This window comes from Cuculus canorus, chromosome 3 (genome assembly GCF_017976375.1).
Source record: "Cuculus canorus isolate bCucCan1 chromosome 3, bCucCan1.pri, whole genome shotgun sequence".
Lineage (NCBI taxonomy): Eukaryota > Metazoa > Chordata > Aves > Cuculiformes > Cuculidae > Cuculus > Cuculus canorus.
This window is the reverse complement of record NC_071403.1, coordinates 26,865,891-26,880,656: the sequence shown is the minus strand read 5'-3', so window position 1 is coordinate 26,880,656 and position 14,766 is coordinate 26,865,891. Positions and strand designations below refer to the sequence as shown.

Sequence of the window (14,766 nt, the reverse complement as noted above, 5' to 3'; positions counted from 1 at the left end):
AATTCAGGGCCTCCTATTTTCTGAGATGGTGCTGTAACTGCTAGGCTGTTGGATGAAAGGGGCCCAATGTGACATTGTCTTCCAGGCACTTTCAAAGAAAGGAGCTGTCCCTGTCTTTTTAAGGGTTGCTATCCCATTGCTGTGTTTTCTAGGACAGCTGAAAGGATGCAGACCAGGCTTCTTAGGGGTCTTAGGTAAAGTGGTGCCTAATTTCTGCACATTGGTTGGACTGGGATGGGTTAGACACCAAGCTTGTTGTACTAGAGCAGATCAACTCAAGTGCAGAGAGATGGAGAGAGAGAGCCTGGAGAAGAGCCTAGTGAGTTAGGCAGCAATTGAGAAAAGGTTATATTTTAGGAATGGGTCACAGAGGAGGTTTGATTAAAGTTTTCATTTGTGCCTACAGTTGTTAGAAACCCTTTTTTTAGATATTCTGTTTAGACTTAGTCCTTGGTACCTCTGCTATACAAGACAGTAACTCTTGAGTTTTGTATACAGGAGTTTAAAAGTAACTACACTTACAATAAGTTACATTTTGGGGATTAACTTATTTTTCCAGTACACTAAGCAATATATAATATGTATAATAACTGTGTTGCACTTCAGTGTTCAGTGCATGTAACTTAATGTGGCTTTTCCCTATAGTATCCACACAGTTGGCTGCTTTCAGTGAGAGGGTTATTCCTCCTTGTTTACACCAACCTGGTCCTGAAAAGAGGGCATCTGAGAGCACTGGATTTTTCTTTTTTTCTTTCCAAACCAGCGTCAATTATTTTGGCATGTTTTCTGTGTATGGTATTTAGTGACAGACTGTTTTCTGGCAGTGCTTCATATTTCCAAGTGGGAATTACGGGTTTGTAAGCAAATGAGGTTTCAGTGGGCTGCAGATGTGACTTTCTGGTCTCTTAGGGGAAGGACATTGACAGACTGGCAACCATGCTATGTAATGGTATTCTAGAGAGAGCACTGCCCTCATTAGAGCAGGGTTAGGTGTCAGAATGCTACTTAAAAAAAATAAATCAGTAATTGACTTGTAAACCAAATATTTTTAATATGAACTGACAACAGATTCTGCATTGTAATCTAACTTTTATCCCGTTGACATTTTTCCTAGGACTGCTGTTTGATAGTATATCATCCTTATAGACCTTTGCTCCAATATGTGCAAGATATGGGCCAAGAAGACATGCTGCTACCTCTCGCATGGTGAGGAAGACAATGATTAACAATAAGTGCCTTCTTTCAGCAAGAGAGCCAGTGTTTAACAGTTATGCATCAAAGATGGTTAAGCAAAAGCAGGCTTAGCCTTATTTGAATAGAAAAGATGCCTTAATTAACCTGTGCAGGTATATGTCCCCGACTTAGCTTATTCTGTCTATAACTCTGTAATGATTTTACTTTGCAGTCATCTCATTTTTTATTTTTAAACTAGCTCTAACGGTACAGTTTTTTACACTACTGAATTGATGACCATGAGTAGAAGTAATCTTTTTCCATTAATGTCAGTTTTGTCTTGTATCTTGCCATAGGAGGTAAAAGCAATATATAGCGGAGGTTAGCCATGTTAGCAGAAAACTTATTCTCGAACTGTGTATCAAATACAGAAAACCAGAAAAAACACTATCTATATGCTTTCCTCTACTTGTGGATCAGGAATAAGTATTTTATGGTATGTGTCAACACCCTCTGCAAGACATTTATGATGCTCTAATGCAGTGCTTCTGAATAAACCTCTCCTGTGATTACAAGGGAAAAAATGAAAGGCTTTAATTGATTTTTACAAGGGAAGAGCTCTCTTCCCTTACTGTTTTGCCCTGCGGCCTCACTGCTTCTACTCTATGGGAAAGTGACAAAGTACTGATAAACTGACGGCAGTTTTTGAAGTCATAGAGTCTAAAGGTGAATAGGACGGTACTTACAAGTTCTTTTTTGCACAGGAGGATAGTGAATGACACATATAGAACCGATCTTTGTCTGCTGTACCCTCCTTTCATGATAGCTCTAGGTAAGTAACATCACAGTCTCTTGTCATGTTTAAATGCATGGATTTTGTGCACTGTCCTATCAATAGGAATTCCTTAGAATGCCCTTATAAGGTGCTTCAGTTTGCTTTTCATATGGTACTCACAGTGCAGCCTTGCAGTTCAGCAACTCTTGAAGAAGAAACAAATAATCCTGATTTTTCCCTGTTGAACCGTATAGTGTTTTGTCTGATTTAAAAAAAAATAGAATGTTTCTAATATCAAGTGTGGATCTTTGTTCAGTATTCATGTCACCTGATCTTTGCAGCTTGCCTACACGTGGCCTGTGTTGTCCAGCAGAAGGATGCAAGGCAGTGGTTTGCTGAGCTATCTGTTGATATGGAAAAGGTACTATGTTTTTTCCTCCCACCACCTATTACGGATTGGCCAGGAATGGTTGTCTTGCATGTCTGCAGTACCGATTTCAGCTTCATTCAGTGATTGCATTAGGCACTGTGGAAATTTGGTAGACCTGTTGGGGAGGGAGACGATGTCAGGTCAAAGTCAAGACAGAACCATTGCATAATGGCAAAGTGTTGCTGGTGTTGCAGTTTTTCAGATGGAGATTTAAACTGAAGATTCTTTGCATTTTTCTGCCAGAAAAAGAATTCCTAGTCATCATTCAAGATTGCCAGCATGAGCTTGACTTTTAAATTCCTAGTGCACGTAATTTTCTGATTCATCTTTCAGCATTGTGCCTACACATTGTTTTCATTTTCTCCCTATAAATGGATGTAGCATAGCAGAGTTAAACATTCTTGACACTTTCAGAATGACCAGAACTATGACTTCAGTCAATATCAAGCAGGGAGACTCCGAGATCATTCAGATGAGTTCTTTGCTATTGCAAATTCCAATTAAAATAATCCCCTTCATAAATTTATCAGGTTCTAAGGTGCAGTTGTTCTCATACCATTAGTATTCTGCAGCTTAACTGGTTCCTTCTACTTTTTAGGTTGATTTCTTTAATCTTTGTTTAGCTCCACTAAGCAAGCCAAACTAGTACTCATAGCCCTTATCACAGTTTCACTCTGCGCATACTTTTCAGTCTATATTTTTTTGAACCTGAGTGCCCAGAATTGAATAGTGTATTATGGATGAGACGTACCATTGCCCTTTATGCCCTCAGTATTGCCCTTTATCCCACTGATGATATTCTGGCATTGTATTTATATTCCAGGATTCGTCTTCATATTTAAGCACGGTGTGGATGCTGTGCTGCATCAAGAGCTCTGTGAATTATGCTGTCATGCATGTAAAAGCAGGATGATAATAAATTGGCAGCAGAGGAGAACCAACCTATATTTGACAGATAAGGTTACCATAAGCTTGATGCTGAACGTGTTTTAGTGTTTAAATGTCCTGGTTCTTGCGCCAGTGATACAGTCTAAGCTTGAATTTTTTTTACATTAACACCATGGACCTCTTTGCTAACTATGACTTGTTTCAAGGATATGTGTTGTACTAAATCCATGGATTAAAAAGAAGTCTACTTCATTAATTTAGAGAATGATGAATCAAATTATGAACCAAGCATTATCCACCTTTTTTATAGAATATAACACTAAAAATATAATACGAAGTTAAGGAAATGGAGGTGTGGTAGATAAAAAAGTCCAAACTGGTAGAGAATGTTTACGCTTCCAGAAGTGGAATATGAATGTTCAACAATTCTTATGTATATAAGAATATAATAAGAACATGAAAGAATGTAATAACAATGAGAAGAATATAAGAAGATGTATTCAGACATTCCTTGGCACTTTATTTCTTGGAAGGCAGGAATTCAGACCAATGTTTTGTGGTTTTGGGCTTTTTCCCCCCCCCATACTGTGCCTCTGATGTGTATAGAGCATTGATAATCATCAGTTACTGTATTGGTAATCCATGGTCATCTGGCTGTGGTCACGTTACCAGGTGTCTGTGTTTTCCCAGTAGCACAGTTACATGCTGTGACAGTAGTTGCAAATAAAAAGCTATTCAGCTTGCAGGGGAGAAGAAGTGCTGTGTACAGTTGAGTGGAAGGGACAGTATTCTGTTCAGACTTCTATTCACAACTAAATAAAAAAAACCTAATTATAGAAATGGTTGATTGCCAGAACAGATTGAATGCGAGACAGCTCTGTTTATATTATGAAAATTGTGCTGCTTAATTTTAGTTTGGGGCATGTTTAATTAATTACATACTTAAACTGACTGTGACAAAGATAAAATCACTACTGTGCCTGACCTTAGGATCTACTTTTTTGTACTCAGATTTTAGAAATAATCAGGGTTATTCTGAAGCTCTATGAGCAGTGGAAGAACTTTGATGAGAGGAAAGAGATGGCTACTATTCTTAGTAAAATGCCTAAACCAAAACCACCTCCAAACAGGTACTGTAATTCCTTAATGCACCTTTCACATGGAAAAACTGGACTACTATCTTAAGTAGTTTATATAGGTATAGAGTGTATTATAGCTCTTTCTATTATGAAGAGCCAGTCTGATTGTTCAGGAGGTAGTGAGAAGCAGAATATACATTATTTTGTGGAGAGCATTAATGTGATTAGAATTTGATAAATACAGCTTGGCAACCTTCCAATACCCGGAGGGGCTACAAGAAAGCTGAGAAGGGACAGTTCACAAAGGCTTGTAGTGACAGGACTAGGGGCATAAACTGGAGAGGGGCAGATTTAGACTAAACATGGGGAGGAATTTCTTCACCATGAGAGTGGTGAGGCAGTGGCACAGGATGCCCAGGGGAGCTGTGGCTGCCCCATCCCCGGAGGTGTTCAAGGCCAGGTTGGATGGGGCCTTGGGCAGCCTGGTCTGGTGGGAGATGTCCCTGCCTATGGCAGGGGGGTTGGAACTGGATCATCTTTAAGGTCCCTTCCAACCCAAACTATTCTATCATTCTATGAAATGTAAGGAACTGCGAGGTGGCTGGGCCCTATTTGTTGGAACTGGGCCTGCTTGATATTCTGTTTAATAGCTGTGATTAAATATCACTGTTGGGAATGTCTATATGTAAATCCCTGCACACATGCTTATGTAATGTGAATTTGGAAGTGTTGACTTCAGCAGTACGTTTCGCAGGCAGCTGCACGGGGGCATAGTGAAATTATTATTTAAATAAATACACCAAAGTTGTTTATGCATGCTGAGAATAACCTTTGCAATGTTTACAAACTGAGCAGAGTATCTTAATCTATTTGTGTATATGTTGAAGTATTTTCCTTCAGGTTTTCACTACTTTCAGAATACTGTATTTTTAATTTAAAAAAAAAAAAAAGACAAAAATGCAATACGATTCTTCTTTTTGGAGACATGTTTTTGTTTTGTTTTTTTCTTCCAGTGAAGGAGAACAGGGTCCAAATGGTAGCCAGAACTCTAGTTACAGCCAGTCTTAAGACATTCCAAAGAATTTCTTTATGGACCACTTTGACTCAAGACGTCCTGGGATCTCTCCTGTGTTCATGAAATGGACAGAAGGTTTTAGTAACATCTTTGACAAAGAACTTGAAGAATAAATAGCTTGTTTGTGTCAAGCATTTTGAAAGCTTTTTCTCTAAAACTGCATCATTTTCTCTGACGCTGGAGCAAATGTACTAAGATTTTTTCTGTGTGAGGAACTGAACCTTAAACCAAGCTGCAAAAGATAACACTATCCACTCAAACCAAATAGTTCATTATTGGTTTTGTTTGAGAAAATTGTAGCTTGCCATTGAAGTTAACTAGTTATTTTTAAAGCGACAGTAACCTGAAGCCCAAGTGTAACTGTATTAATTAATTGTGTTGTCCTCATTTTGTTTGTGACTGAAGGAAGATCATGCACTCAGTTGAATCTATTCATTACCTTGAGTTTTGTTGATTTTATTAAAAACTAAGTACAGGTTTTATAACAAGTAACACAACAATCCTTCAGAAACAAGGCCTAGAAGAGCCTGCAAAGAATATCATTACATTTTTAATGAAAGCTACAGAAAGGAAATAAAGTTCCTTTTTTGGATTAGAAAAATGCTGTTTTATTTGGTAGATGTTTGTGGATGTTCTTGCCATGAAGCACAGTCGCTCAGCTTACCAGAGAAGTGCAATATGTATAGTGATTCTGCAGTTTTCTTAAACATTTCAAGTGTTAGGAATTAAAAAACCCCAACATACTATGATTTTTTCTTTCAAGTAAATGTACTACATCGTACAATTAGAATATTTCACAGTCAAGTACAAATCTGGATAGGGTTGCTGATTTTATGGTGGATTTTTTCTTATTTTTTGTACAAAAGATATACACAGCCTGCTTTCACTGTTAGTGAGAATTTGTGTGAGTTTATTTGAAAGAGGATCAAGCTTTCAGTGAGCTTCATACTGGCTAATTTTAATTGTGATTTTAGGAGCAACTCTTTAGAATAACTGAAACGGGATTCCTTGGTTAACTGTGTGCTGGAGAAAGGGAGATTACTTCAAACAGAAGGCCATATCCTCTGTTCCTCACTCAGGCAGTTATCCCACTGAAGTCAGGAATTGGCCTAAATGAAATTTATTTTTAGATAACTTTGTTTCTAATTAAGTTCTGTACAACTTCATTTGGAATGATAATGCTGACTTGCCCAAGTATAAAAAATTGAGTGATAAAATAAAGTGCAGTAACATTGTTCTCAGTTCTTTTTTTTTTCCCTGAAAAAAACCCCACATTTCACTGGTCTGAAATATTGAAGTTCTTGAAATTCCTTGTTCTACAATGTGTCTTGGTTCAAAAAAAATGGCCCCTTAAATACACCACCTGATTTTGCAAATCCCCATCTCTGTATTTTGCTGGTCATTCAGTGAAATAGAACTGAAGTGTGTTTGTATGTGGCCCATTAAGCTCCTGGCATTTATTTCCGTTCAGGTTATTTTTGTAAAACATTAGGTAAACAAGCCCAATAGAAAATGTATGCATTTTGGTCTTTGCTACTTTTGTTGCCGTTTGATCCATACCTTTTATAGACCGATGAAGTGGAATTTGGCCATTTGCCTTCGTTTCTGGAAGTCTAAAATGTGCTATTTGTAATGTGGACTTGGGGAGTAGAAATAAACCAATGCAAATTGACCATTGTGTGGAGTTCTTAAACAGGATCTGTTCTTTAGGTTCACGTCAGTCTTCTCACACAGACCACACAATCTGCTAAGAAAGCAAAGGTTTTGAAATTGGGGATTTTGCACTATTAATGGAGAATGCTGGCTGGAGTGATTAAGAGTTTTCTTGGTGCTCAACAGCCTTCGCAGACTTGACTTTAAACCTAAATTACCTGTGTGACCTAAACCTCAGAACTGAATTATCAGGCATTTCCTGATGTAAAATAAAGGTTGTATCTCTACTGGGCAGGTGAGGGTAGTTTTACCAGCTCTGACTCCAGTGTGAACAGTGAAAGGCAATAAAATGCAGTGAAAGGAACTGGCTTCAGTGATGACAGTTATAAAAAGAAAGAAGTAGATAAGAACAACAGGAAATGGAACATAATGTGAAATCAACAGCTTTGCTACCACCCACACAGAAAAAAAGCACCTTTACTGTGCTTCATTTCAACACATAAAAATAAGGTATATCATTATGTAAGACAGGTAGCTGTAAGCCTTCACAGATTGTTTGGTTACTGGTGTACAGAGTGTCAAAGCAAACACAGGCCATCTGTGCCAAAAAGACTTAAGGAAAAATCTAAAAGGAAGCAAACTGAACTGGATCAGAAAAGTTATTTAACTCAAAAAGCAAGTTATATCCCCAGAACAAAGAAACAGAGGAAGATGCAGAAAGGTTCATCAGCTTTGACAAGCTACAAATTGTTTGAGAAACACCTTGCAGAAAACTACCAAGGCTAATGAAATCTAATGAAGATTTAAAAAAAATGGAAGAGGTTATACAGTGGCTTTCCTATTAAAAAAATAAATGAACAACTCTTTAGCTCAGAAAAGATAGCAGGGGTTTAGACAGTCATGAGTGGTGGGAAGACTGATGAGGTGATCACTGTTTATCACTTCTGACAGAAGAAGCAGGATCATCCGATGAAAGTTCAGAAACAACAAAGGGAAAGACTTCCGCTCACAATGCATTGTTGAACCCAAAGCAGCCTTCCTGTGACTGCTAGGAGTTTGTGTTGAACATTTACAAATACCCAAATATACAAAGACATACAAAGGAAGTATCAAAGCACTCTTGATTTGTGAAAATAATCTGAGGATTGCATCACTACATACTGGGCCTGGTTTATGCTCTTCCTCAGATGTTTATTACCAGCTGCTCCCAGACAGAAAATAATGGGTTAGACAGGTCTTGGTGTGACCCAATATAGAATCACAGAATAGTTTGGGTTGGAAGGGACCTTAGAGATCATCTAGTTCCAACCCCCCTGTGATAGGCAGGGACACCTCCCACTAGAGGCCTAATGTAACCATTTGTTGTTTATTTGTTTGTAGCTATGTAGTTTTACATGTTCCAAACAAACTTCAATGTAGCTACAGAAGGTAGCATTGGCCACTTAGGACTAAATTGTGACTAAGTTTAGTTGGTTAAATCTCCTTGCTTTGTTCATCCATACACAGAAGTCTTGTGGCTTGATCAATACAGCTAGGCATGGATAATGACACATTAGCTAAACATTTTCAGTGTGTCTCAAATTTTCTATGCAATCTTACCTCAATGATCTAGATCAAAAGGCACCACTAGTCCTGGTGAGGCTTGGCACAATGCAGCCAACCATGGGCTTCATTGGTTGGGCTTCAGCTACCTCTTTGAGTACATGCCCACAGCACTGTGAAACTGGCAGTCTAGGTCACATTGAACAGGCAAAATTAACACATTATAGGATTTGGCTAAATCCAACAAAACTGTTTGCATCCATTACTCCTCCCGATCCGGTCTGAAAAAGACCTTTCAAGAACAAGATAGTGAGAATTGAAGAGTAACAACAAGGTTAACACCCATATTCATCCTGACATTTAATTTCATCTTCCATTAATTCATCAGTTATACTAAACCATTACTCTGGAAATTAGTCTAAATTCTGGTTCTTAAGTTGATGTGGTTTTTTTTTTTAATTGATTAGAAATAAAGTATAGCAATAAGGTTGCTTAAAAGCCAATGTGACTGAAGAAAAATGTACTGGTTACTCAATGTTATGGCAGCTACGCTCCAGGGTCTCCAGTTATTAGCAAAGAGGAGAGAACAGAAACCCCTGTAAGATACACTATCAGGGCAGAACAGCTAAAAGCCGGCTGTGCCAGCTATGGGAGTTGGCTAGAAAAAGAAAGGCTGCAGAGAGACTGCAAGACTTAATAAAAGTGAATTTCTAGTAAGATCAGTTACTTTTTCTTCTCTATTTTCTAAACAGCAGGGGTGTTTAGAAATGGAGAATGGAAGAGCTGTACGGTAAGAGCACGCTGCCTGCTGTACTGATCAGAGCAGAACAAGACATTTTAGTTCCTTTTTCCAGATATCCTGCAGAGTCCTGAACTTCTGTGCTAGAACTTACATTTTCCAGAGGCCAAAGCAAGTCACCTTTGCTAGTTCCTCATAACTGCTATCAGCACTAAAAACCAAATAAATCCTTAAAATTATGACTATGCAAATTTATAGGTGGGGATGGAATGCATTGTTTTAAAGTTTAAGACACACAAATTAACATACATACAAGAAAGAAGAGAGGTTAGTAACTGCCTTGGACATCTGAAATTTTCCAGCCTAAAATGATTATGTCTGTATATGTCTCTGTCAAATATAGGCAAGTTCTCACTTGGGAAAAGTTGTTGACTAAATGCTGTAGCATGTTGTGCTCAGAAGCAGATATGCATCTAAAAATGGACATGCTTTTGCAACAAGGAATCCCGCAATATATTCTAGCATCAAGTCAGTTTCCCTTTGTGTTTTCCAATCAGTAATGAAGTTTTGGCCTTACAATCACTCCACTTGTAATCTTTGACTATTTGACAACTCCAGGTACACATAAAGCACGATGAATCTGTGCTTGAGGCTGTTTCCCCACATCCATTAGAATATCTGCAGTTTAACTGTTACAAACAAACTACCCAACACAGTTATCTGGGAAAGGATGATTTCATTTGTCCTACCAGCATTCGTTTAAGGAGCCATAATCTACACCATACAAAAATCTTAGTAAACATAATAAGCCCTCAGGTTCTCTTCACATGCTTTCACCACAAAACACAGCCCAAAGCAAAGGATGAGCAAATTTAATGTCCTCTGTTCATGTTGTAGTCTTCAGATTTAATTTAAACCAAGCAGTTGATATGCATGGCTATTTGAAAGTGAACGTCTATTTACACAAGAAAGCAGGAGTGGGCTGGATTCTGGAAGTGCAATGCACAGTTTGAATGCTAAAATCTACAAACCATCCTGCAGCCTTGATGGGACAAGAGTTGGGGCAGTGATCTTCATTTTCTCTCTGGAGGTTCATGTTTTACCCAATCCTCAAAGCCACCAGCATATTGCTGAACTCTGAAAATATGCATAAGATAGAACGTTAAGGACTCTTCCAGAAACTAAGAGGACATAGCAAAAAAAAAAACCCAATCCAAACAAAAAAAAAAAGACAGCAAGAGAAAAAAACCCATACAGATATTCTCTGTAATCAAATATGCTTGGACCTAGCTTCAATGAGCCAGATCAGTGTTCCTTGTACTCTAATACTGCCTGCTTCCATGCAGTGTGTTCTCTAACTCTTTTCTTCAAAATGACACAATGCTGGAGATCAAACGTCAAGCAAGTAGTAGGAGACGGATCAATGAAACAGTTTGCCACTTCTTTCTTTAAAAAAGAAAGTTCCCACTGCAGTGGGAACTTTACATGTTATTATGCCTAATACTTCAAATATCACCAAATAAACGCAGCACACTGACCTTTACTTCCCTGCAAACCTACATGCTGTATAGATCTGACACAAGCCTGCACAAAGCTAAACTCCAGAAAATAAAGCTCCACCATGCAAACCAGTACTGACTCCTTCAATGAGGGAGCATGAAAAACAGGAGAAGGAGGATATTTTTCACTTATTAAAACTATATTTATAAAACAAGAATGTGGTTCCATACTTTCAACTTAGATTTAGCAGGGATATTCCAGTTAATGAACTGCAGTTCAGCAAAAATATGAGCAAACAACCAATTTATAAAATTCTGTCTGCAGTCTTTAAGCCAGCAAGGCATCTGCTGGCACAGGTCTAACAATTCTAACAATTGAGCTGAATAATTCTAACAATAACAGGTCTAACTATTTCACCATGAGAGTGGTGAGACACTGGCACAGGTTTTCCAGAGAGACTGTGCATGCCCCATCCCTGGAGCTGTTCAAGGCCAGGTTGGATGGGGCCTTGGGTAGCCTGATCTAGTGGGATGTTCCTGCCCACGGCAGGGGGGTTGGAACTAGATGATCTCCAAAGTCCCTTGCAACCCTAACTATACTATGATGATACTATGAATTCTGCCAACCAAATGCTGCTTTTGCTTTCATTCTATCAATCTTATTGTCTTTTTAGTTATTGCCTTCAGTGCTTTACTGGAAGCAAAGGTGAACTTTGTCAACAGTGAACTGTACACACAGGACTGCAATTCAACGAAAGGTGTGGTTTCATAAACGGTTTAATCTAAGAGTGTACTCCTACCAAAGTGAGCAGTTCTCTGCCTCTCCAATCATCCTGCATCTCATGACTACTGCTTATGAAGCTGTATAAGGAAGTGATGTCTTGGTGAGGGAGCCCTGAGAGACGGAAGGACCCTTTGGTGGCAGCACGGTCTTGCAGCAGGCTGCATCACTGCAGCGCATTTACAGAGCTGCTGAGGGTCTGTTTCACAGGACAATACACCCCACTTTGCTGGTACACCCAGTGGCATCTTTTGAAGTCCAGTGGAGACAAGAAGAGGTATGTAACTGAAATATGTTCTGTTGATATTCTACATTTAAATTTTTACTCTTGCCCACAAGAAGCTGAGTACGAGTTCTGCTTCATGAGGGGAGACCACATTAATCCCATCCTCACACACACAAGTCATACCTGTTGAAACCCAAGGACATGGCAAAAGCGAGTGCTTGTTTACTTCTTGTTCCTGCCAAACAGGAGAAAACCACAGGGTCCGATTTGGATGGCATCTTTTGATTGTACTGCTCCTTGAACTCCACTGGGTCCATCTGTAGAGCTTCCACTAATTCACCCACTGAGAAATACAGAACAAAAGAGTTTCATTTATTCTTCATGCACAGACAGGCTTACTCTATAAGGATTCCAGTTCCTCTGGAGGAAAGCTTTGGCCTGACACACTTGCTGGATGAGGCTCTGAGAAACCTGATCGAGTTGAGGATGTCCCTGCTCGCTGCAGGTGGTTGGACTGGATGACCTTTGTGGTCCCTTCCAACCAAACCATGCTATGATGCTATACTAGCAGCTGTCTAGTTTGCTCCCTCACCGCCTTGTGAGAAACACTACTCACTGGTAAAATATTAAAAAGGACTAAGTCTTCAAAGCAAAGACAGTAATATTTTTATTTTACAATTCAGTGCTGAATCAGATGCCCTTCTGAAAAACGCACCCCAGGCTGGACGAGGCCGTGGGCAGCCTGATCTAGTGGGATGTCCCTGCCCATGGCAGAGGGATTGGAACTAGATGATCTTTAAAGTCCCTTCCAACCCTAACTATTCTATGATTCTATGATCTTACAAAAGTAGGGGGTATACAGACTAGTTTTAGGCAAAGAACTGTGTAAGTCCTCAAAGAACGTTTATTTTTTTAGGTTATCCAACCATGTCTGAAGACTCCCTTCACACCTAAAACAGCTACATCTTACGAGGCAACTAAGCATATCAATAAACTCTTGCAACTCTAAGAGAGTGTTTATCCTTTCGAGTTATTCATCCATGTCAGGAGATGGTCTGCATGTTCCCTCTTTAGATAGAGTTTATAGGACAAGATAACTCAACATACAAACCAGGTGCAGCAAAGCTTATCCATTAATTCTTTTGGCCCGTCCTGCAGAGCCCGGGCGGTGCGAGGGGACACGGACACGCACCGCCCGCACCCGCAATAACTCACACGGGATGTTGATGGACGCCGGGATTTTTCCATCTCTGTCGATCTCCCACCTCTCCCGCACGTCAATGTGGAGGACGTCGTTCTTCTTCAAATCTTTGAGCTCTCGGTAGGAAAGGCTGGGCGCTGCTCCAGCGCAGAGGCTGCGGCGGGTGGACCCCACGGCCCCGGGACCCGCCCGCAAAATCCGCAGGCCCGCACCCAGCATCGCGCCCGCCCCGGCAAGAGGCTCCGGGGTGGGGAGGAGGATCCGGGGGAAGGAGGAGGCTCCGGGGGGAGGAGGAGGCTCCCGGTGGCTCCGCCTCAGAGGGAGGACGCGGGGCTGTGAGCCTCCTCAAGGGATCGGGAAGCATCGGTCGGAGAGTGTTAAGGAAAATGACGGGGTATGATGTATTGGAATCCTCAATATAAGAAGGATATGGAGCTGTTGGAATGGTCCAGAAGAGGTTACAAGGATGATCGGAGGGCTGGAGCACATCCCATACGAGGACAGGCTGAGAGAGTTGGAGTTGTCCAGCCTGGAGAAGAGAAGGCTGCAAGGAAATCTTATAGCGACCTTCCAGTACCTGAAGGGACTACAAGAAAGCTGGGGAGGGACTGTTTACAAAGGCTTGTGGTGATAGGACTAGGGGCAAGGGGTATAAACTGGAGAGGGGCAGATTTAGGCTTAGACATAAGGAAGAATTTCTTCACCACGAGGGTGGTGAGGCACTGGCACAGGCTGCCCAGGGAAGCTGTGGCTGCCCCATCCCTGGAGGTGTACAAGGCCAGGTTGGATGGGGCCTTGGGCAGCCTTATCTAGTGGGAGGTGTCCCTGCCCATGGCAGGGGGGTTGGAACTGGGTGATCTTTAAGGTCCCTTCCAACTCAAACTATTCTATGATTCTATGATGAATATAACGATGTAAGACTTAAGATATTATTGTTAGTGGATTGCGATAAATAGAGTATTGCGTTAAGAGGACCACCAGAACCGGTGTTGGGAAAGTAGTCTTTATGGCAGTTATAAGAATACTGTTCAATTATGCGTAGCCTTTTCTGTGGCGGGGGGGTTGGAACTATATGATCTTTAAGGTCCCTTCCAACCCTAACTATTCTGATTCTATGGCTGGTTTAAAGCTCCGTCCAGCTGAATCACCAGGTTGTGCAAGAAACGTCAAACCTAGAATAGGTATTAGATTTAATGACAATTAATGATTAAAAGTTTAGACTACACTGAGTATAAGCATAGAAAATATAAATATAAATATAAATATAAATATAAATATAAATATAAATATAAATATAAATATGTGGAACTGCTTGAGGTTTGCTTTAAAGTTTTAAAGAATAAATAGAAATGTCTCAAGAAAGGAGACTGTATAATGTATATAAATATCTGATGATTTTGTGTGGGCTTTTGGCACTTACTGAGGTGATGGCCCACTCGGAGTTGTTAATAAAGCAAGCCTAGAGTTGCCCACAGTCTGGTGAAAATCCTTTAACAGGTTGCCGGGCTGGGTTAAAAACAATCTAGTTTTTCTTCTTTTTTATCCCTTTTTTTTTTTTTCCCTGTGTGAATTCTTCCGTGAAAGTCATCCAGTCCAACCCCCCCCCATGCAGTGAGCTGGGACATCTTCACCCTGATCAGGTTGCTCAGAGCCCCATCCAAACTGAATTTGGGTGTTTCCAGGGACAGGGCATCCACCACCTCTC

General features: G+C 40.2%; 2 protein-coding genes across 4 annotated transcripts in view; one reads left to right on the top strand and one right to left on the bottom strand.

Annotated features, from left to right (window-relative positions):
• Positions 1–7,092, top strand: part of CCNC (cyclin C) — a 43,499-nt gene extending 36,407 nt beyond the window's left edge. For all 3 annotated transcript variants that reach the window (XM_054061675.1, XM_009564488.2, XM_054061676.1), the window contains 5 exons: positions 1,115–1,206; positions 1,938–2,005; positions 2,290–2,369; positions 4,278–4,396; positions 5,359–7,092. In XM_054061675.1, the coding sequence (XP_053917650.1) occupies positions 1,115–1,206; positions 1,938–2,005; positions 2,290–2,369; positions 4,278–4,396; positions 5,359–5,413 (414 nt within the window). In that variant the 3' untranslated portion in view covers positions 5,414–7,092. The remainder of the gene's footprint in view (positions 1–1,114; positions 1,207–1,937; positions 2,006–2,289; positions 2,370–4,277; positions 4,397–5,358) is intronic.
• TSTD3 (thiosulfate sulfurtransferase like domain containing 3) lies at positions 6,302–13,333 on the bottom strand. Its single transcript, XM_009564498.2, has 3 exons — positions 13,076–13,333; positions 12,044–12,203; positions 6,302–10,491 (listed from the first exon to the last, which is right to left on the bottom strand). Exons 1-3 carry the CDS (start codon positions 13,278–13,280, stop codon positions 10,428–10,430), a joined length of 429 nt encoding a protein of 142 aa, XP_009562793.2. The 5' UTR covers positions 13,281–13,333; the 3' UTR covers positions 6,302–10,427.
• Between the last annotated feature and the right edge of the window lie 1,433 nt (positions 13,334–14,766).

Excerpts from the sequence above, each read along its gene's own strand:
- TSTD3 (XM_009564498.2), bottom strand. The coding sequence starts at position 13,280 with ATGCTGGGTGCGGGCCTGCGGATTTTGCGGGCGGGTCCCGGGGCCGTG. Across the intron at positions 12,204-13,075 it reads GGCGTCCATCAACATCCCGT|TGGGTGAATTAGTGGAAGCT; the intron begins GTGAGTTATTGC and ends TGTATTTCTCAG. Across the intron at positions 10,492-12,043 it reads ATGTCCTTGGGTTTCAACAG|AGTTCAGCAATATGCTGGTG; the intron begins GTATGACTTGTG and ends GCATATTTTCAG.